The following is a 23,050-nucleotide window of genomic DNA, read 5'->3' as shown; positions in this document are numbered from 1 at the left end:
GGGGAAGTACCGGTAAGTCTTTTCCATTTTCCTTCTCTGCAGCCCTTCTTCTAAGTTCTTGTTGGTTCCTGGATTTCCTCCGCCCTAGGAGTGGAGTTAAGCTGAATGTAGAAAGGGAAGAAGGGCTCTGCCTGTCAAAACTTTACTGGTCAGAGACTGTAATTATAATAAAATCCTGGGTCACTGATTGTTAAGAAGACCAGCCGTCTTGAAGAATGTCAGACGAGCCACTCAAAAAGTGTGCATTATAATTGAATTTAAAATTCACCTAATTTGTCTATCACTTTGCAGAAACACATTTACTCATAAGAATAATTGCCTATCCTGTCTGCTTCTCATGCATACATTTATTTAATTAATGGCTTGTTGTGCATGTAATGTCATAGCATCTGGTGAATGACACAGATTGATTAAGCTTTCCTCTTCATAAGGCCCCATTAGCTGAAATTGGTCCACTAGTATGAATTGGGAATATTTGGCAGTCTGCAAAACTGATTAATCCAACACACGAGATAGCATTTTTACAAACATTTTTTTTATAAGATATTTATTAAAGATTTTCTTAATACAATAAAAAAACAAACAAAACAACATAGAACTTTACAATAACCATATTTTCTTCACTTCTTTGGACTTCCTCACATCTCTCGTTCCTGCATTCTAAGTTTTTCAAACTTTACCCAGCAATTTATCACCTTGTTTCAATTCTTATATTATAATTTCCAATATTGTGTCCCTAGTTTTAGATAGTTTTACCCAAACCTTAAAAGCTTTATTTTAGCATAATATTTATCCAAAATTTATCTTTTCTTATGTTTTCATATATCTTCATATTCCTTTTAACTAACTTGATGGTGCCATATTGTTAATAATCTTACATCTTTCTTAACACTCATACAATTTACAATATTTTTGTAGATAGTCCTTAAATTTCTTCCAGTCCTCCTCCACAGCCTCTTCTCCCAGGTCTCGGATTCTGCCAGTCATTTCTGCTAGCTCCATATAGTCTATCAGTTGCATCTGCCATTCTTCCAGTGTGGGCAAATCTTGGGTTTTCCAGTGCTTGGCGAGAAGTATCCTTGCTGCTGTTGTTGCATACATAAAAAATGTCCGGTCCTTCTTTAACACCCTCTGGCTGACGATGCCTAAAAGAAAGGCCTCTGGTTTCTTAGGGAAGGTATACTTAAATACCTTTTTCAACTCATTATATATCATTTCCCAGAAAGCCTTAACTCTAGGGCAAGTCCACCAGAGGTGAAAGAACGTTCCTTCAGTTTCTTTACATTTCCAACATTTATTGTCAGACAGATGATATATTTTTGCAAGCTTGACTGGAGTCATGTACCACCTGTATATCATTTTCATAATATTTTCTTTCAAGGCATTACATGCCGTGAACTTCATACCGGTGGTCCATAACCTTTCCCAGTCAGCAAACATGATATTATACCCAATGTGCCCATTTTATCATAGCTGATTTAACTGTTTCATCTTGTGTATTCCATTTTAACAGCACGTTGTACATTCTTGAGAGTACCTTAGTCTTAGGTTCTAACAATTCTGTTTCCAACTTCCATTTTTCCACCTGGAATCCTATCTTTTTATCCAAATTAAAAACCTCTTTAATCTGAGCATAATGTAGCCAATCTCGCACTTTATCTTTTAATTTCTCCAAACTCTGCAGCCTCCAATTATCTCCATCTTTTTCTAATATTTCCCAATATTTTGGCCATTTGGCCTCCATATTGAGTCTTTTCCGAGCCTTGGCTTCCATTGGGGATAACCACCTTGGGGTCTTGTTTTCCAATAAGTCTTTATATTTTGTCCAGACATTAAACACTGCTTTCCTGACAATATGGTTCTTGAAAGCCTTATGACTTTTAACCTTGTCATACCACAAATATGCATGCCATCCATAAGCATTGTTAAAACCTTCCAGATCTAAAACATCAGTGTTTTCAAGAAGCAGCCAATCTTTCAACCAGCAAAAAGCTGCTGATTCATAATACAACCTTAAGTCTGGCAGGGCAAAGCCCCCTCTTTCTTTAGCATCAGTTAGTATCTTAAACTTAATTCTGGGCTTTTTGCCCTGCCAGACAAATTTGGAGATATCTCTTTGCCACCTCCCGAAACACTCCACTTTATCCACAATCTGTAAAGTCTGGAACAGAAACACATTTTTGGCAATACATTCATCTTTATAGCAGCAATTCGGCCCAACAAGGAAAGTTTCAATCTTGACCAACCTTCTAGATCCCTTTTAATTTCTGACCAACACTTTTCATAAGGTAAAGGTAAAGGTACCCCTGCCCGTACGGGCCAGTCTTGACAGACTCTGGGGTTGTGCGCCCATCTCACTTAAGAGGCCAGGGGCCAGCGCTGTCCGGAGACACTTCCGGGTCACGTGGCCAGCGTGACAAAGCTGCATCTGGCGAGCCAGAGCTGCACACGGAAACACCGTTTACCTTCCCGCTGGTAAGTGGTCCCTATTTATCTACTTGCACCTGGAGGTGCTTTCGAACTGCTAGGTTGGCAGGCGCTGGGACCGAGCAGCGGGAGCGCACCCCGCCGCAGGGATTCGAACCGCCGACCTTTCGATCGGCAAGTCCTAGGCGCTGAGGCTTTAACCCACAGCGCCACCTGCGTCCCTCTACACTTTTCATAGTTATCCTTAAATAAGCTCAGATTCTTGGCTGTTATGTTTACCCCTAGGTATCTTACTTTTTTAACTACATTTAACTCTGTCTCTTTCTGAAACCTTTCTGATTCTGAAGATGTCAATTTTTTTTCCAAAACAAAAAAATTCCTTCCAGTAGCACCTTAAAGACCAACTAAGTCAGTTCTTGGTATGAGCTTTCGTGTGCATGCACACTTCTTCAGATACACTGAAACAGAAGTTTCCAGACCCTTCTATATAGTGAGAAGGTGGGGAGGGGTATTACTCAGAAGGGTGGTGGGAATGGGTGATTGGCAGATAGCTGTGATGAGCCTGTTGACGACTCTTAACGACTGCAATAGGTCTTACAGAAAAAAAGCAAGGGGTGAAAAGGTGAAAAATGGCTTTGTCATGTATAATGAGATAAGAATCCAAGGTCTTTGTTCAGACCAGGTTTCTCCATGGTTTTAAGTTTGGTGATAAGTTGCAATTCAGCAGCTTCTCTTTCCAGTCTATTTCTGAAATTCCTTTGTAGTAAAACAGCTACTTTGAGATCTTGTATAGAATGTCCTGGGAGATTGAAGTGTTCTCCTACTGGTTTCTCTGTCTTGTGATTCCTGATGTCCGATTTATGTCCGTTTATTCTTTGGCGTAAGGTCTGGCCTGTTTGTCCAATATAGAGAGCTGAAGGACACTGTTGGCATTTGATGGCATACACAATGTTAGACGATGAGCAATTAAATAGTCCCGAGATGGTATGTGTGATGTTGTTGGGCCCAGTAATGGTGTTGTCCGGGTGTATGTGGCAGCAAAGTTGGCATCTGGGTTTATTGCAGGCTCTGGTGCCAGTGTCCGTGTTAGGTCTGGTTGTAGTATTGTTGTGGGTTAGGAGTTGTTTAAGACTGGGTGGCTGTCTGTAGGCAATGAAAGGTCTTCCTCCCAGAGCTTGAGAAAGAGAACTGTCATTGTCCAGGAGAGGTTGTAGATCTCTGATGATGCGTTGTACTGTTTTAACTTGGGAGCTGTATGTGATGACTAGAGGTGTTCTGTTATTTTCTTTTTTGGGTCTGTCTTGCAGCAAGTTCTCTCTGGGTATCAGTCTGGCTCTGTTGATCTGTTGTCTAACTTCATCTGTTGGGTATTTTAGTTCTAAAAAGGTTTGCTGTAGATCTCTTAGGTGAGAGTCTCTGTCTGTAGAATTGGAACAGATGCGGCTGTAACGTAGTGCCTGGCTATATACAATGGACTGTTTGGTATGTTTGGGATGGTAGCTAGAGGCATGTAGATATGTTTGTCGGTCAGTTGGTTTACTGTATAAGGTGGTGTCTATGTGCCCATCCTGTATTTTTATAGTAGTGTCCAAAAAATGTATTTCTTGCATAGATTGATTCATAGTTAGGTTGATTTTTTTCCCTTCAATACCTTAGTTTTCTGCTTGTTTAGTTTAAAACCCGCCACCCGACCAAACTCATAAATCAATTGTAATACCCTTTTCGTACTAGATTCTGGCTCCTGTAAAGTCAAAACCAGGTTATCTGCAAAAGCTTTAAGTTTATACTGTTTCGCTCCGACCTGAATTCCTTCAACCAACCGGTCCCCTCTAATCATATTCAAGAGCACCTCCAGGACCGAAATGAATAACAAAGGAGAAATAGGGCAACCTTGTCGTGGTCCTTTCTCAATTTTAAACTCTTCCGTCACCACATTGTTAACTATCAATTTAGCCTTTTGTTCTGAGTAGATTGCATCTATCCCATTTTCAAATCCCCGTCCCACTCCCATCCCTTCCAGGTTTTTCTTCATGAACTTCCATGAAATATTGTCAGAGGCCTTCTCCGCATCTATAAGGCCTTCTCCGCATCTCCTTTCTTTTTAACATGTGGTTACAAAAGCTTTGAACCACCCTATGAAGATGGGCACTTGGCTCGCCACAGAACTTGTAAGGCTTCTGAACCCTATCAGGAGAGGTATTTGGCATTGCCATCTTCATTAGTAGATATGCCAGATATTATATAAAGGCAAGACAGCTAATAAAATTTCGATATACTTTAGTCGTAGAGGAATTCTATCTGTCATATTTGTTCTAGAAAATGCCATTTCACTGTCTTCTATTTGACACTGACAAGGGCTGTTTGATGCTTTTATTTTTCTCCATGTGCCATTCCTGGATTAACAGGTTGAGATCACAGGTGGTGCAAATGGATTAATGAAAGAAGCAGAGAGAAAACATTAATTTAGCATTGGTGTTGGAACGAAAGCTATATCCCCACTTAGAAACATGCCTCAGAAAAAGTGCCTAAGGGGCCATTATGGATTTATAACGATTAATTTTCTTTTTGAATGATAGAACTCCATATTCTCAGAACATTGAAGCCCTTCTCCACCTAATATTGCCCTCTGTACATTCTATGAACGTGTCGACGGGGAAGGGGGGCTGTTTGTGCTGGCCCACCACCCCTGTTCCCACCGGCTCCACCTTCAGATCTTTGTGGGTTCAGGAGATTTGAAGAGGGGACCTACATGCGTTCAGTTCCTCCATGCAATCAGGAATCTCACTTGAAAGTGCAAAGGTTCCTCCTCCAGAGCTTCGACCCAATGCACTGTGATCTAGAACAGTGAAGCTGGCAGGAACAAGGTCATTATGGATGCATCCAGCACATGCAGCCACTATTAATGACCCATCCCGCAAGTGTCCCCTCCATGCATTCCTGTAATGTGTGGAGGCAACTTCTGAAGAGCATAATCTGTGAGCCTAATTGACACTGCATTCCTGTAGAAGTGTATTCAGAGGCAAATTCCTTTGAGTTCAGTGGGAGTTACGCCCAGGTGAGCGTGTATATGATCACAGACTAAATGTAGCTCAGAGGAGCATCTCTATGAACAGTCTTTGCTTCTCATGCTTGCTGAGTTTTCTTTGGTATACACTTTTATTAAATGTGAGAACTTTGTGTTGAAATACTGTGTAAGCATGGGTTTCCTTTGCATTTTCATTAACATGCTTTAGGTAGGAATAGAAAAGACCTTCCTCCAGTTGAATCTGGAAAGAGCTTCAGTAAAACCATTTATTTGAAAGATAGATAGAAAATAAGTAGTTACACCCGCCACCCACAAATCCCAAGCTGAACTCATACCCCGCAAGTGTCCCAGAAAAGCTGGGACATCCCATTTTTTCCTGTGAGAGCACGATGGGCCTTCTGGTAACCGTGAACTTGCACGATTTCGCACCAAGTTTTTCGGGGTTGCGACCTTCCACAGCATCCCAGCATCTGGGGTGCCATGAAAACATAGCTCCGAAAAGTGCATCGTTTGGGCTCTGTGATCTCGCACAGGTCACGTGACTCATGTGGGAACACAGATGGGAAGATGCACGTCCCAGTTTGGGTATTCAGCATGTTGGAGGGTATGTGAACTGCTTTTTAACAGGTAAGGTCCTGTTTTTGCCAGTAGATGAATTCTCTCTTCTTCTTTTTTAAGACTAAATGCCGCTTTCTGCGTTATATCTCTACTCTGAATATAAACAAATGGAAAAGAGAGGAGGATTTCTAGTTACCAACTATGTATGCTATTTATTACTGTTGTATTTGATACTGTATCCCCCCCCCCCCCAGAATACTGTATAAAATTTCTCCCTTCGCCTTCGAAAGATGGGCTTTGATGGAAAGCTATTAATTACTGTAGAACATTGACAGTTAGGCTGAGTAGGCTATTGGGTTGTTACTATTATTGGAAAATTCTATCTCAGCTATTCTGCATCAAATCAAGTTGAAGGATGGCCTATATTTCGTCAGCTAAGATGTGATTTCCCTTCCACAGGCTGTACTCAGGCAAGAAACTTGAATAGATGACAGCCTTAAGCAAGTGGCCTGTGCAGTATGTTTTCTAGATGCTTGTTATTAAATGTTTTCAGATTTGCTTATCGAGGAAAAGACCCTTACTCATCTGATGAGCGGAGATTAAATCCTGCTGCTTTGGATGCAGAATCTTTTTCCTTGTTGGGAGCAGCATTGCACAGCCAGTGCAGAATTAAACCCTGGCCTCTTGCCCATCAGTGATTGTCAGCAGATGGATGAGCGGGTGCAGTTTGGGGAAAACTGGCCTAACTGGACCCCCTTCTACAAAATGTGAAGGAAAAGTGAAAGAAGACCCAGCCGTTTGCTCCAGTCCTCTGTCCTGCACAGAGGCTTGGGGGGAAATGGCTGTATCTTCAGGGCTTTTGCAGCAAGGCAGAAGCGCATAGTCCCTTTTCTCCCTTCAGTCCCCCAAGATATACAGAAGAACTCAGGGTAGGAAGGGAAGCAATGGCTAGACAGGCCCAAACATGTGGGCCTCTGCTCTTTCATTTTGATTCAGTATTTAGCAGTCCGTCTTCTAGTAAATTTGATTGTGGAGACAAGGGGGTGGGGGGAGGGAAATGCTTGCTTTGTGATTGCATTCAGGATTTCTTCCTCAGCTGTATTCATATTAGGCAAATTACCTGCTATTGACACCTGCTGTCTGCACTTGATGCAGCTAAACTGGCACAGAGGAAAATTTAATTATAAGTGTGGACAGTTCCAAGCCATAAAAATGCCATTCTAGTATTTCCAGATAAACAGCCTTTTCTTTTCTGTTGCATAAAAGAAAATGTACATTATGTTCAGAGTATGAAAGTATAAGATTTTTGCTTTTAGTGTACATTTTGCATATCAAATGGATTTTCAGGTGAATAAACCCTATTTTAAAGAAGAGGCTGTAGAAGAGAACAATTAATTGGAATATCTTGGGAACATTATGGATCGGGCCATCTCTTGAGTTGTATAAGAAAAGCGTAGACAAAAGAACATAGGAAGGACATCTCTAGATAGGAAGCAATTATCTAAATTAAAAAAAAAAAGTTTAGTGATTCTGATCTCATGCACTATGAGGATTGTATGACCTAGACATTTGAATACAAGCTTGGAAAGCTAACACACCTGGCTACGTAGTCTTGGTTTATCCCTGCTGAAATTAATATGGAAAGCCTCACATCTCGTTAAATCATATTCCTGTTGTTTTCGCCCCTTTTGCTTAAGATTGTATTTTGATTAATTGGATTTGGATTTGCATAAATGTTTATTATTTTTGAGACTTGTACATTATAAAATCAGCCTGTATCTGTCATTGTAGTAGATAGGATAGGAACTTCCAAGATGAAGAGATCTGGTAAATGGGCCCTGCTGGTAAATTAAGATTTTCTGTGGACTTTCCTTCCTCCTTTAGAAAACATTTAATTGCCATCAGAGGCTTGTGGCTGCAGGACTCACAGTAATGAGGGTAGGAAGCTGAAAGGAGAAGGCAGATATTGATACCAGTAGAACATATTGGAGACAAAGATTAAGAGGGGAGAGGGGAGTTGAAACCACCACTTTACATCTTTAAAAAGCTACCTTTAGTTTTCTTTCTCTTTTACTTGCAAATACACTAAATATTTCCTGATTTTCATTTCTGTTAGCCTTCCCTTAAATACTTTCACTTAACAATCAAGGCTAAAGTTCTGAGCCCAGCAAAAGGGTGTACAGTATAGCAATGGATAATTGACATTCATTTTTGGAATGTAGTTGAGTGGTTCAATGAAATGCATGTCTGAAAGCAGCTCAGGATGTAAATGATGAACACACGAAGTGAGTGCCTTACTGACTTGTTGTGCTGTACTAGCTTGTCGCCATGTTCCTGTAATGTCCAAAGTCACTGTGTTTCCTTTGGCAAGAGCGAACATTGCCACTGACCATTTCCCAAATACCGTACATCCCTGAGTTTTAGCAGGGTCAGCCAGATTCACCTTTCAAATGCAAATATATACAGTACAGACCAGTTTTTCTTGAAATATAAGATAAGCTTCAAAGTCTTTATGCAGGGGAGACCTCTGCTCTGCTGTTAGTTTTCCCAGTAGACTGCTTTGAATGGGGCAGTAAAAAAAGGGCATACTCTTGATTGGTACCCTAACATGATTTAATTTGATCCATGTAAAAAAAATCAAATTAAGCAATGAGCCTTGCTTTTTCCTTGGGGAAAACACAATCTATCTGATACATCCCCAGCTCTTCCACTAGGTGGCAATAATTAGATTCAGAACAAAATCGCATTTCAAATGTCAAAAGTAGTGACTTTTTTTGCCGGTATACAATGTTGTTAATAGCTATTAAGAGTGAAAGATGCAAACTTTTTTGGCAGCTAGAATTATTACAAAATAATGTTAATTGGTTTCATAATAATAATAATAATGTTAATTGATTAGGTAGTAAAAATCCTTGTTCATTCACCAATATGTTTAGAGAAATATGAATATTCTTGTCCAAAGTAATTTTTCAGGCTGATTCATATGTCTAGGGATTCACCCACTAACAGTACCTCAGTTTCATCAGGATTAAGTTTCAGTTTCAATAAAGTACATTATTTGTGGATGAAAGCAATTTATGGAGCTTGTCACCACTTGTTTTAATTGAAAATAAAGGAAAAAGCAGTTATGTGAGTCATGGTGCCCAGTGGCCATTCTGGGACATTATAAAAGTATAGAAGGAGAGAAAAGCATGGTAATTCACTGGTGAAATTCAATTGTGATTATCTGGCATTCAACATGTTGTTTTTTTAAAAAAGAATAATGTCTCTTGTATTAATGAACTTATTCAACGCCTCTTTTTGTATTTTCCTAGGTCCGTGTATTTACATTTTCTGTTGGTCAACATAATTATGACAAGGGACCCATACAATGGATGGCCTGCAAAAACAAAGGTATTGTGCACTTATTTTTCTTTATTGGAGCAAAATATCACTGACACCGAATCAAATGAATGCCCTAAAATCACTTGTTGAAATGAAGCATTTTTAGTAGGCAATGAAATATCAGAACAGTAGGTGTTCCTGACTGATTTTGTGGAAACAGCATTCTAGAGTGCTGGTGTCACCCAGTGAGAAGCCTGTTTTATGTTTTGTATTTCAGGTTACTATTATGAAATTCCTTCTATTGGTGCCATAAGAATAAACACACAGGTACGTTTGCAAGAATTTATAGAACAGCAATCATATTTGAAAGCCTTGCATGAGAACCAGTCACCACAATAGCTCACAGGGCTGTTTTTGGACATATTTTCTTAGGTGAGGCCTCTCAGCAAAACATTTTCACTTTGCTTTATTTTGCACAACAAGATTGATTCCAAATAAATCTGTAATAATTTCTGTGACAGAATATCCACTGAGCAACTCTCAGTGCCTTTATATAGATGAGGAATGGGAAACCTGTGGTGCTCCAGATGTTGTTCAGCTCTAGCTTCAGCCAGCATGACCAGTGGTTAGTGATGTTGGGAGTTGTAGTCCAACAACATCTGGAGGGCCACATGCTGCTCATCCCTGGTATAGATGTTAAACCATATTATGGGGCAGAATAGAACCCTGCGTAGGGCTGAAAAAGAGATCCGAAATGCCACTCTGTGGTTACAGTTCTGCATGTCGGAGAAGAACCACTGCATTACCGTACCTTAAATTCAGAGACACTCCAGAAGGGCACTGTGAGAGAGGCCTCAAAAGCTGCTGAAAGATCAGAGTGAATCAGCAGGGCCACACTTCCTCATCTCTCTCCCAGTAGAGGTTATGAACCAGAGAATTTAGAGCTTTCTCAGTCCCAAAATGGCCCTGGCTTTGCATGAATGTTGACATCCCCCAGGATGGGTGCTAGGGGACAGTCCAGGACAGCACAGCACTTGAGACCACCTCTGTCAACTCAGGCACAAAACTTTGACCTACCTCCAGGAGCAGCCCTTCACACCCAGGGCACAGGCTTACTGGTGTGAGAGATAGATTTGATGCATAAGAATTCTCCTTCTTACGCTGGTGTTTCCAGCTTGGGCGATCTAGCCCCAATTCATCCACAAAGGTCTCTAATTCACTATCAAATGATGGATCTGGAGTTCACTAAAGGCACCACCAGGTGGGAGGGAAGCTGACATGGTCACCCGGGTTGTGATGACTGAAGGATGGATGGCCCAGCAAAGGTCACAGCTGTCAAATGTACAGTGGTACCTCGTGTTACATACTGCTCCCCCCCTTACAAATGCTGCAGGTTACACGCTCCACTAACCCGGAAGTAGATGCCCCTTGTTGCGACCTTTGCCCTGGGATGTGAACGGAAGTTGCACTCTGGTGGCACGGCATCAGCGGGAGGTGCCATTAGTGAAAGCTCACCTCGTTACGAGCAGTTTCCTGTTATGAAACGACCTCTGGAACGGATTAAGTTCGTAACACGAGGTACCACTGTATGTGGCCTTTTCTCCTTACCTGTCTCAACCATCCCACACTGGTGGCAACCTTCAACTCAAGACTACAAATTAGGATGCCCCAATCCACCCCCCAAAATACAATCTCCCAAACCTGGGTGGCCCAACTTTTCATACCAATTGGGCTGCAAGAGTACTTCAACACAGAACCCGTGCACCACACACTGCCTTGTCATGTGGGGGTGGCAGAGATGGGCAAAAATTTGGCACCCCTCCCCAAAGCCCTCACGCTGCCTTCCAAAAGGCTAAACAAGACACTTGGCTAAAAGTCAGAGATAGCTGTTTATTTCCTTCTGATGGGAGGGTATTCCACAGAGTGGGTGCAACTACTGAGAAGGCCTTCTGTCTGGTTCCCTGTAACTTTGCTTCTTGCAGTGAGGGAATTGCCAGAAGGCCCTTGGAGCTGGACCTCATGGTCTGGGCTGAGTGATGGGAATGGAGACACTCTTTCTGGTATTCAGGTCCAAAGCCATGTTAGGTCCAACACTTTGAATTGTGTTCAGGGACATACTGGGAGCGACTGGCAGTCAACTCCATGACTCTTTACCAGGCTCACACCACAGCCTTCCACACATCAGTTTGATCTCATTCTCCCACAGAGGGAAAGCCCCATCTCAGACAATACTCTGCGCATCTTTCAGCTCCACTTTCCCATTTCTCACCCAGGCAACTGTCCCTAGGGTTATGGCACAACAGAGGTTACTTTTTAGAAGGCTTTGCACCTGAGTTTTACTTGTGGACTTAAAGGGGGGAAAAAACATTTCTCAGTCAACTGACTCAATGTTTGTTTTGACAGGAGTACTTGGATGTTTTGGGGAGACCAATGGTTCTGGCTGGGAAGCAAGCCAAGCAAGTCCAGTGGACTAATGTTTACTTGGATGCCCTGGTATGATCCACGCTGCCATGACATAGCAAAAGAAAGTATACTTTGAATATGAAATCTTTATAATTAAAATTATTTATTTGCATGTCAGTCTTGCAGTGGGGGGGGGGGGGGAAGTGGCCTATTCAATTTGTTTGATGCAAGTGGGAAAGACTGGATGGGCTCAGGATTCAGGACCATTTCAGTGGAGAGCAAACCAGATTGCAAGAGAGTTAAATTCACCAAGGAGAAATGCAAAGCATTATAGACTGGGAAAGGAGTCAAATGCAGAAGCACAATGAGGGAAGGAAGGAGTGCTGGATATTGGCAAGATTGCACCAGCATTTCCAAGAATGACGAGGGAATTGTGTCTGCGATTCTGGGCCACCAAAGGTCACAACGGTTATCAGCAGGAGCATTGTTTCCACTTCATGCTTCTCTATTAATTGCTGTTAAGAGCAGTGCTGTGTTCACTTCTGGGAAGAAGGTTGACAACTTGGAAATGCTTCAGAGGAGAGCAAACGGATGGCTAAAAGATCTGAAAGGCACATCTTTCAAAACAGAACCTGAAGGAAGTAGGAAGCTTAGCCTTGAGAAAATAAGAATCTGTGGGTATTTAACCCTGAATATCTTCCATTACTAGGAAGTGGGTGGCAAAATGGTACGAACAATGTAGGCAAATAATCATAGGTGTTAAAAAGCTGATTTAGATTTAGGAAGATTTCAACTATGAAATTCACCTAGCGTTGGAGTTTGTGCAACTCTTTCCCTGAAGGAATGACATATATTTTAGTTTTAGTCTTGGGACTGGAGATATACTAGATATGGGGCAGGGAATCATTTGCTGTCAGGGTCATTCACAGTCCCATAGACCAGTGTTTCCCAATCTTGGGCCTTCAGCTGTTTTTGGACTACAATTCCTATCATCCCTTGCCACTGATCTTGCTAGTCAGGGATGATGGGAGCTGTAGTTCAAAAACAGCTGGAGGCCCAAGGTTGGGAAACACTGCCATAGACAATCTGTCAGAGGTTGCAAGCTGGTGGGGGGCAAGGACGTGGGCCTTTTTCTTCCCCTTGTGCCCCACTGCATCAAATTCAGCCAAGGATTGCATTTGGCCTTGGAACCACAGGTTGCCCACCCCTGTACTATCCTCCCCCTCCAACCCTGATTCCATGCATGAAAGTCACTCATTGTGTACATAGAAGCTGTGGGAGGGGAGAGAACTCTTGTGCTCAGGTCCTGTTTGACGGTTTCCCACAGACATCTGGTTGGCTACTGTAAATGCAGGATGCTGGACTAGATGGGTCATTGGACTGATCCAGCGGGCTCTTCTTACGTACTTCAAGCACAAGCATCTGTAGTAAGGGAGCCTTTGAGCCTGTATTACACACATGAACCACAATCCTGATAATGAAGGCCCCCTTGCTTGATCCACAGATGGCACGAGGGATGTGCAAAACATCAAGGGTCTGGCGACTGGTCATGCCCCTTCTCATTGCCCTCATGTTTTTCAACATTGAAGCAAATGAACAACTGAAGTGTTTGTTTATTGTTTGTGTTTTCAGATAGATACAGACACACCCTTGTTTGTACCAGACATTCAAAATAAAGTGGTCTTGAGCTGGTAAAGAATCTCTGCAGAGTGCATATTCTTCAGCACTTGGTTGCTATAGTGAAATTAGCCCCATTTTCATCACATGCCTGAATCAAACTGGGGCCATTTTTGTTTTCTTTAACCCTGCTCAAGAGATCACAACCCCAACAGCTTTCTAGCTTTTTAGTTTATGTGAAAATGTGCAAAAGATGCATGCAGGAAACGGCAAAAGGCTAAGCATTGCCATCAAAAGCTTTTCCACTTAAAATAAATAGTGCCAATAGTGCCAACAGGTTTCAGTTGTTACTGTGGCTTATATTCTGCAAACCTTGCTCTTATTCTTGGCCACGTGACCAGCTAAAGTTCCATTCTGGTAGAGTTCTCTGTGTCAAAGTGGACCAGTTTTTTTGTATCATTATAGTTACAATGCTCAGGAGTTCATTGACACTCTTTCTTGGTTGCTGATGAGGTACTTACTGGAAATGTCATGGAGAAAGTTCATATCTTCCTGCACATCCTGTTCTTAAATGTCAGCACTAAAGCAAGAACATGCAAGGAGAAGAGGAAAGTTCTGAACTGGGCCAGTGAATCCAAAACAATATCATTGTGTAACCATTGCTCCACTTCAGATTTAAACAAATTCCCCAAATTATGTCCCCCACCCCTCAGCAATAAAAAGCAAATAAATTATATGAATATGCTATGACACAAAACAGTTATTCAAAAATGGGATCCCATTTCTTATGGTCTAATCCTAAGCAATCTGCTTCAGTTGTACCCATGCCTAGAGAGTTTTGTGCAGCAACAAATATAGTATAACACCAGCATACTCCCCTTGCCATTAAACTATGACAGTCTCCTTTCTTCTGCATTGCATAGTGGCAGATAATCCTGGGCTACTGTGATTGGCCTTAGAATCACATTGAAGATGTTCCCATCCAGGGTATACTTCATTGTGCTTTTTAGCATCTCTGCTAATGTCGGGTGGCCCAAATAATGATGCTTTGATGGCTTCTATCCTTTTCCTATGTCCCATGTTCATGGGCAAGGTATTCCTAGACAGTAGAAGAAAATATGGCAGTCTCTGCACATACTTGTGAGACACTCACAGCTGGTTTTGTAGCTGTTTAATGCTAAAGGTTTCATATCTATATTTATCAATGAGAAGGTGTGTTGTGCAGGGGATTAGAACTCAGAAGCATAGGACCAATGCTTTTTGAAAAAGCTTCCACATACATGGTTTAAACCGCAGGTGCATATATTTTCTTTATGAAATTTGATTTTAAAAATCGTTGTGCTTTTTATCCAAATGTGTTTTCGCTATTCATTAAATTTAAATGAATATGTGCTTCAATAGATATTTCTGTGTTCTGACACAAAATATGGACAAGATCTCCTTGTGATCATTTTCTAGGAACTTGGCTTGGTCATTTCTGGAACCCTGCCTGTCTTCAACTTGACAAAAGACCAAAACGAGAAGCAGGTAGGCAGAGATGGAACCCCAGGAACATGTAAAATTGTCATCCCAACAAGCCAAACCATCTGAACAACTTGACTTTAAACTACTTCAGTGCACCTGATTTCCCTTTAAAACAAAAGTACTTTGATGGACTTGGAATTGCTTGCAAGTTATGGTGACAAACTTTGACTTACAAGCCGCCTTTAGAAATTGATACTTGCGATGTTTTGTGTTGTGTCCAGACCAAAAATAACAATGTCACATTTTATTACCAAATGTCCAACTGGGGGGGGGGGGGGAATTCAGGTCAAGCTGCTCTTTTATTCCATAGTGGCTTTTGCCATTGTAACAGTGTGACGGTATCATAAGGAAAATGTTAATGGAAATGAAAAATGGCAATGTTAATGGAAATGAAAAATGGCTGCTAGAACTTGCTTCGTGGCAAAAGGAAGATCAGAGATGTTTACAAAAACTCAGGAATGATGAAATGATATCCTAATGTACAATAAATAAAAAGTTTCAGGAATCAAGAGTGAACAGCCAGTCTTGTAGGGTAATTATAAGTGTGTTTTCAACAGTGTATGTTTGTTCCACTTGATTAGGCTGATCAAAATTTCCAAAATTTGGAAACTAGATGCCAATAAAAACATTCTAATAGAAATCAGGTCTATAGGACAGGGTTCATCTGGCCAGCCAAGCCACCAGAATGTACCCCTGTGAGTTTCCTATGGCAACAATGCCAGCGCAGAGGGGACGTGTGCAGAGCATCAGCAAAGCAAGTGTCTGACATGCTGTAAGTCAGGTTCCTACATTGTTTCTACAACCCTTGATTCAGGGGTACATTGGGGCCACTGTTTTGATGAGGAGGTGTACAAATATCCCATTTCCAGATTCTCATGGAAGTTAGGATTTCTTGGACTACATCTGTACTAAATTTTCAGCTCTATAGTTCATGTGCAGGCATTCCACAAATGTTGATACCTGAGCGTCTGCATGGTTGTGTTTGAGCTTCTGTAATCATACAGCTGCTACATTGCTGTTAAATTCTTTGTTAATTAGCAACACTAGAGGTTCACAATGAAAAAAGAACAAAACTGCTGAAAGGAATGTAGAAAAAGAGAAGGGCAGCTTTCCTGACTGTTCAGCCATCTGAGAACTAACGTTTAAAAAAATCTTTTCCCAGAACCAGTTGATACTTGGAGTAATGGGAGTTGATGTGTCGCTAGAAGAAATAAAAAAACTGACTCCACGGTTTACAGTAAGTGGCTTTTCCCACATCGACTATTTTTTAACTTTTGTTCAAGCTTGAGTAGTGTTCAAGCCTCTCTTCCAGTCTATCTAATATCCTTCTGGCTGGAAGTCAAAAGATTGTTCGCCCTACTTTCACCCTGTCATTTCCCCTTTTTTCTTCTCTTCTCTGGTGGTGTTTTAGAGCGATTATTGCTTTCCCAGAAAGCTAACATGCAGGGCCTTCCATGAATTGTCTAGTCTGCCCCAATATAGCCTGCACTGCAAGCATTATTTCATTGCACATTATGTATACAAACAGGGTTTTTTATTATGACTTGAATAAAAAAGGTAGTTTTGTTTGTGTTTGGGTTAACACAGTTTCCATATTGTCAGTTTTATTGAAGAAAGGTTATTCAGGCTCTTTTGATGCCACAACAGTGGGCAGCACATTATAGTTATGCTTCTTTCTCCCCAGCTTTGTCCAAATGGATACTATTTCGCTATTGACCCCAATGGTTATGTGTTGCTTCATCCAAATCTTCAGCCAAAGGTATGTAAACCTTCTTAACTTCAGTTTGTCCAAAGAGGATGGGAGAAATAAATTAGACCACAAACATCTTTTATATATGAAGACAGAAGTTGTCCTTAGTAATGTCAGATCTGGTTCATGCCCGCAAGACCTGTAAGAGGCCTGTTTCATCAGGCCATCTAATTCAGCATTGAGTTTTCAGAGTGGCCAACCAAACGTCTGTGGGAAGCTGCAAGCAGGACCTGAGGGCAACTGTGTCCTCCCACCTTGTGATTCCCAGCAACCAGCATTCAGAAGCATGCCATATCCTCTTTTAAAGCCAGCCAAGTACACACCTTTTTATATGCATTAAGCAACGTGATCCATTAGCTAATACATTATTTTCTCCTCTTGGATGTGGACAGAGAACCTCTCTCTGTGGAACAGCTTAGTGCATGTGAATTCCTTTCAACAGAAAATTAGTAATGCCATAAATTCTTCCTCAGAAGATAGTTTGTCCACCAATTCAGCCTTCCTCTGAATAGTCACAGGGAGACCATGAGACGCCACCATGAGCATGACAGTTCTTTTCTGTGACTTTATCTTTATACACTGGGATATGTTTGCTCCAAAACCTTCTGCAGTATGTAGAGGTTTCTCCGTAAGGATAGAAAAAATGGACAGGAAATGGCAATGATGCTAAATAATCATATATATATATTAGCTAATACATTATTTTCTCCTCTTGGATGTGGACAGAGAACCTCTCTCTGTGGAACAGCTTAGTGCATGTGAATTCCTTTCATATGGTGGTGGTCAGTACTGGACTCCTTCGGGAGGAAGGGCAGGATATAAATGGAATAAATAATATTAATATTACTAAATAGTTACAGCAGTCCATTTGAGTAAAGCTGAAGATTAAGTGGAGGACCACCATGTTTTCCCCCAATCTAATGCCATAGCAGAGAGGTCTGTATGGGTTGAAAGTGATTCAACAAATGCGTTGCTATGGCATCAGGCCCACTAAGGCAGGCTAAAAAGCCAAAAGAGATAAGGCCTCCAAATGGAACTGGGGAGAGGGAATAATGGAAATTTACCAAAATAGTAACATACGCAGCATGTTTCAGTGAAGGTTTTCAGGTACACAAGAATACAGTTTTCCTAGTAAGGCAATGCATCTCAATTTGATATACTTTCCTTGATATACTTTCTTCACATGGGTGGAGGGACATATGCTCCTCTCTTACCACAAAGTAAGATCTCTTATAAGCACTTCAGGTGTGTATGGGGTCTAGGCATGAACATGCTGATTCACATACTCTTTCCTATGCCGGAGGGGGGGGGGGGGAAGGTTGCTTCTCTACCACACAAACAAGATCTATGAGCTGAGGTACTTGTATGAATCAAGCCCACAGATACAAAAGAAAGTGCACACTTGTACAAACAACTCTTCTTCAGGAAATGCTCTGGGAAAGTGTGAACATGAGTTAAGAGATCCCTGGTCACCTTCAGCCTAGATTGTCCACATGGGAACGTAAGAAGAAGCCTGCTGGACCAGGCTTCATTCCTTTTATAAGTTTGTTCCCCCTATTTGTTTCCCTGTGGGTTTTCTTCCTTCCTTGTGTACTACCACTTTCCTGAAATATCCACAGTCCCTTCTACCCTAATCTCTTTCTGTCTCTGTGAGAGAATGGAGGGTTATAGGCTGAACCAAAGGCTTCAGTGACTGATGGATGGGGAATCTTTGGTTCAATCTTTATTAGACACAAACTCCCATCAACTTCAGCCAGAATGGCCAGTGATCAAGAATTATGGGAGTTGTAGTTCAACAGCATCTGGGGAGTACTATGTTGATTATCCCTTTCATAGGAAAGGGGACCACCATAGATCTGTGCTAACACAGGAAAGTGCTCTTGGGCCTACCGGAGCATGTTTCTGCATGGAGAACAGCCCACATTGGGGAAGTACATCTTACCACTTTAGTGTCTATGTCAGACAAGTGGGAAGGTAGTTTTGAAAAATCTAGTTATTTATTAACATAACTCTTGAAAATCCCAGATATGTGATGGGTCAGGGAGAACCCCATACTAGTATTAGGTGATGTGATGGAAGTTACCAATTTCGTTGGAAAGCCTCACTGCGCTCCAGTCAGATTACAGTTTCTGAGCATTTATTGTAGCCGAATTTTCTAAAAATCAAGGTTATTCTGAAAACAAGCTGCGGCTGTTTCAGAACGTTCTTTCAGAATGTTTGTTTTGGTGCCCCAAGTTATATTATCTCTCTCTTTTATTATTTTTCACAGAACATTTAAACTCAATATTAAATGTGGCTCTTGGTGTTTGTCTTTAATGGGGTGCATGGTGTTCAGACTGATGTAAGAACTACTTTCTAAAGCAAAGGTACACTATAAATAAAGTTTCCCATCATATGCTGGTTGTTCTCTTTAGCCTACCTTTTTAATTGTAGTCAGTAACTCAAGTCCTCTAACATATAAAATTGCAGCATCTTTGTATTCTCTTCTAGAAATCTTATCATAGATGCAACCAAAAGCAAAACTCTATTAGAAAAGGGAGGGTATTCTTATAAGTACCTTCTGAATTCTTACCATTCTGAAAACCTCTTACTGGAAATTGTTGCAAAATGACAATCTTGTGATTTATAGTCTCCTATATAGTAATCCTTCCCAACTCGACTCCCAACTCAACAAACAGCAATTTCCTTTGTGTCTGGTTACATCTCTGATGGGTGTACTGAAAAAAGACTCTGCAGATTTTTGAAGATATCATGAGAATAAAGCCCCAACATTAAAAACATGCTCTATTGAAATCAGTACAGCTTATGTACATGAAATGGCACAAAATTCATTCATTCGTTCATTTTATTTATATGCTGATTTTACAAACAGGATGCATTTCAAACAAACGGTACAAAAACAATTTCATAATAACATAGCAAGACAAAAATATAATAATATACAAAAATACTGTAAATATAGCGAGATTACTTAAACAACATGCAGCATCCAATAGCAAAAATAACATGGGAGCTTCACAGTTCCACCTTAGTCCTAGAACAGGCTCCCTCAACCTCGGCCCTCCAGATGTTTTTGGCCTACAACTCCCCTGATCCCTAGCTAGCAGGACCAGTGGTCAGGGATGATGGGAATTGTAGTCTCAAAACATCTGGAGGGCCGAGGTTGAGGAAGCCTGTCTATCCCATGAGGCTGCTCCATATACTTAACTTGTTTGTGGATAAAGTGATGGCTCCAATATCCATGATGACCTATTTTTGTGTACAAATTGATCCAACTCATTACATAGCAGCATTGTGAATTGTGAATTGTCTCCCCCAGAAGTTATTCTGCTATAATAATAATTAATAATGATTTATTATTTCTACCCTGCCCATCTGGCTGGGTTTCCCCAGCCACTCTGGGCAGCTTTCAACAGAACATTAAAATCAGAATAAAACTTCAAACATTAAAATCTTCCCTAAAAAGGGCTGCCTTCAGATGTCTTCTAAAAGTCGGATAGTTGTTTATTTCCTTGACATCTGATGGGAGGGCGTTCCACAGGGTGGGCACCACTACCTAGAAGGCCCTCTGCGTGGTTCCCTGTAACCTCACTTCTCACAGTGAGGGAAGCGCCAGAAGGCCCTTGGAGCTAGACCTCAATGTCTGGGCACCCCAACAAAGGGGGTGGAGATGCTCATTCAGGTATACTTGACTGAGGCTGTTTAGGGCTTTAAAGGTTAGCACCAACACTTGGAATTATGCTCGGAAATGTACTGGGAGCCAATGTAAGTCTGTCAGTTTGAAATGGTGAATGAGATTCTGTGTATACATTGTTGGCATTTATCAGACCAGTGTCCAAAGTGAGCTCTTTTATAGGTACACACAGAATTGTTTTATAAAGGTAATCCATTACTTTCAGTGAAACCTTTGCTCATTACTATCCCTATTGAGCAAGCGATACAAGGATGGAAACCTTATTCTGTGCCTGTAGTGCTCTTACCTGGATTGGGTCAGGATTGTTCTTTAAAAATATTCTAATTTAATTATTTTGTTTTCTCTCTACCACATACGTATAGGGGTGTGGGTGGGTGTGTAATGCTTATCCTAGGTATTCTAATGCAATTATTTTATTTTTCCTTGTCCCACATGCCTAAAGTAGTGGATGATGTGGGGAATTCACGAGTTGTTGTTTGGATTTGAGCAATTCTTTCCTCTTAACTTACAAATGGTACATCCATAAATCAAAGTCAGCAGCTGTCCAATAATTTTTTAACTAGGACTGTGTGATTTGTACTCTATAGTTTGTTGTTTGGAGGTAAGAAAGGTGTGTAGGACTGAGTAGAACATAAGCTTTCAATTAGAAGACAAGAAGCTTTCAATTAGTTACACTTGAAACAGACAGAAACCCTATTTATGCATTATTCATATGCAAGATGTTGCTGTGTTTACTTGAAGCAGGACTCGCCTCCTTCCTCAATAATGTTGAAAGAGACCCCGCGCCCCCCACCCCCCCATGCATAAACTCCTGCTTATGAGCAGGGGCTGCACACAAATGGGCTTATAGCACAACCAGGTGTCCTGATCACATGGAGTCCCTACATGTGAGTAGGAGCTTGTGCCTTGGGGCTTCTCTTCAGACAACTGCTGGCAATGTAGTAGGCAGGGCTAACAGCACAGCCCTGACAAAAAAAATCCTTCCAGTAGCACCTTAAAGACCAACTAAGTTAGTTCTTGGTATGAGCTTTCGTGTGCATGCACACTTCTTCAGATACACAGATAGCACAGCCCTGATCCAAGTAAACATGATAATGCTATAAACACGAGTAACACGTGATTGGGGCTAAAGAATGCTGTCTGTTCAGATGCGCAGGCAGAGCTCTCACTTAAGTTGATTCATCTTTTTAGGTTTGCCCACCATTGCTGACAATGGCCATGCAATTCTGAAACAATCTATTCTGCAGTTGTGTACACTCTATGGGATTTAGTTAACCAAGGTTGTGCATTAGAAGGCTTCTGCTCTGTCAAGAGTCCATGAAAGTGTAGTACACCTCGAGATTACAATAATAAACCACAAATGACTGTCATAATGTTGTGAAAATATGAATCAATGCTGTTTTGTTACTTTAGCACATTGGTGCGGGCATACCCAAAATTAGAAAAAGGAGACCCTATGTCCAGGTAACTATGGATAGAGGTGATTCTTAGAGTGTTTAAAGATGCATAGAGCTGAAGCTGAGATTAGAGAGCTTCTATTTAGCTTCCTGGGAAAACCTAACTAGGCTGTTTACTTGATCAAACAGCTTCTAAAGCATGAAGCTTGCAAACATAGTGTGGATGCTTGTGGAAGATGTTGCTTTAAGTAATTACGTGTTGCTGTTAACAGAACTGAATATATGCTTTTGCCACAATTTTCAACCCCCCCCCCCCAAGAAGCTTAGAATCTGGAGAGGGAGGCTGCTTATTCTGGATTTATTTTACTGTAAACCTGAAGCCCTTACATTATATTTGATAGACTTTTGAGCCATATTAAGGATTTGTGGTTTCCCACATGCAGGTCAAAACGTGGTGCTTCTTGTTTCATTTGCAGCTGTGTGTCTGTGAATGCTGTACAGAGCACAGCAAAACTGTTATTTGTACACACACAAAAACAGCAGTATTTTGAATTCACAGTGTGTTCAAATTATCACAACCACCCCCCCAAAATCAACACACTTTAGTGATTTCATTTTTATGTTGCTGCATCATTTTATACCTCCATCTGTCCTTCATACTGTATTTACCTTATTAACTAAAATAACACCCCCTACCTTGTAATAGCCATGCTGAAAGTCAATATGCATTCTTCTTTTTCTTTTTTTAGTGGCTTTTTCTTGCATGGCTTTTTCACTTTACTTCCTCAGTCATGTTTTATGACTGCAGCTGATAAGATGTGTAGAAATGCAAACCATATAGGATTGCTATCTAAATGCATCCTAGCAAAATGGGAAAGGAGCAGTTATCGGAGTCTAAAGTTTGGCTTAAAAAAAAGCAGCATCACTTTTTTAAGGGGGCAGTTAAGACGGATAGCTAAGAGTTGAGAGGCTGCAATTCTGTTCAGTGTTACCTCAGAATAAATGCCTGTAAATTAATAAGTGTTTACTTCTTTGTAAATAATACCTAGATCCTGTTCAAGCACATAAGCACATTTATTTTTTCCGATTTATGATTTCCCCATCCACTTATTCTGATAACCATTAAAACTCACAACATCTATAAAACTTAAATCAAATCAAGGATGTATTGATGTAAGTCAGTAATGGAAGACACAATAATGGAAGACGCAGACTAATTGTTCCTCAAAACTATTGACAAATGGTGGATATAATCAAGAGGCCGTAGGAAAGGAGGCATTATTTACTGTATGTAGAGCCCAAGGACACAATCCATTAGAAGGTTCTCCTTT

At 41.0% G+C, this 23,050-nt stretch overlaps 1 protein-coding gene across 6 annotated transcripts in view; it reads left to right on the top strand.

Annotated features, from left to right (window-relative positions):
- Positions 1-23,050, top strand: part of CACNA2D1 (calcium voltage-gated channel auxiliary subunit alpha2delta 1) — a 399,180-nt gene that overhangs the window by 320,260 nt on the left and 55,870 nt on the right. For 2 of the 6 annotated variants that reach the window (XM_083701345.1, XM_083701344.1), the window contains exons 13-19: positions 9,325-9,403; positions 9,612-9,661; positions 11,738-11,827; positions 14,813-14,881; positions 16,041-16,115; positions 16,563-16,637; positions 21,736-21,786. In XM_083701345.1, coding sequence (XP_083557471.1) covers positions 9,325-9,403; positions 9,612-9,661; positions 11,738-11,827; positions 14,813-14,881; positions 16,041-16,115; positions 16,563-16,637; positions 21,736-21,786 — 489 coding nt within the window. Of the gene's footprint in view, positions 1-9,324; positions 9,404-9,611; positions 9,662-11,737; positions 11,828-14,812; positions 14,882-16,040; positions 16,116-16,562; positions 16,638-18,897; positions 19,019-21,735; positions 21,787-23,050 lie in introns of those variants that run through there. The other 4 variants (XM_083701347.1, XM_083701346.1, XM_083701349.1 and 1 more) reach the window with 3 other exon arrangements.

This window comes from Podarcis gaigeae (assembly GCF_964106915.1).
Source record: "Podarcis gaigeae genome assembly, chromosome: 10".
NCBI lineage: Eukaryota > Metazoa > Chordata > Lepidosauria > Squamata > Lacertidae > Podarcis > Podarcis gaigeae.
Note: the sequence above shows the minus strand (reverse complement) of the source record. Positions and strands in the feature narration are given on the sequence as shown.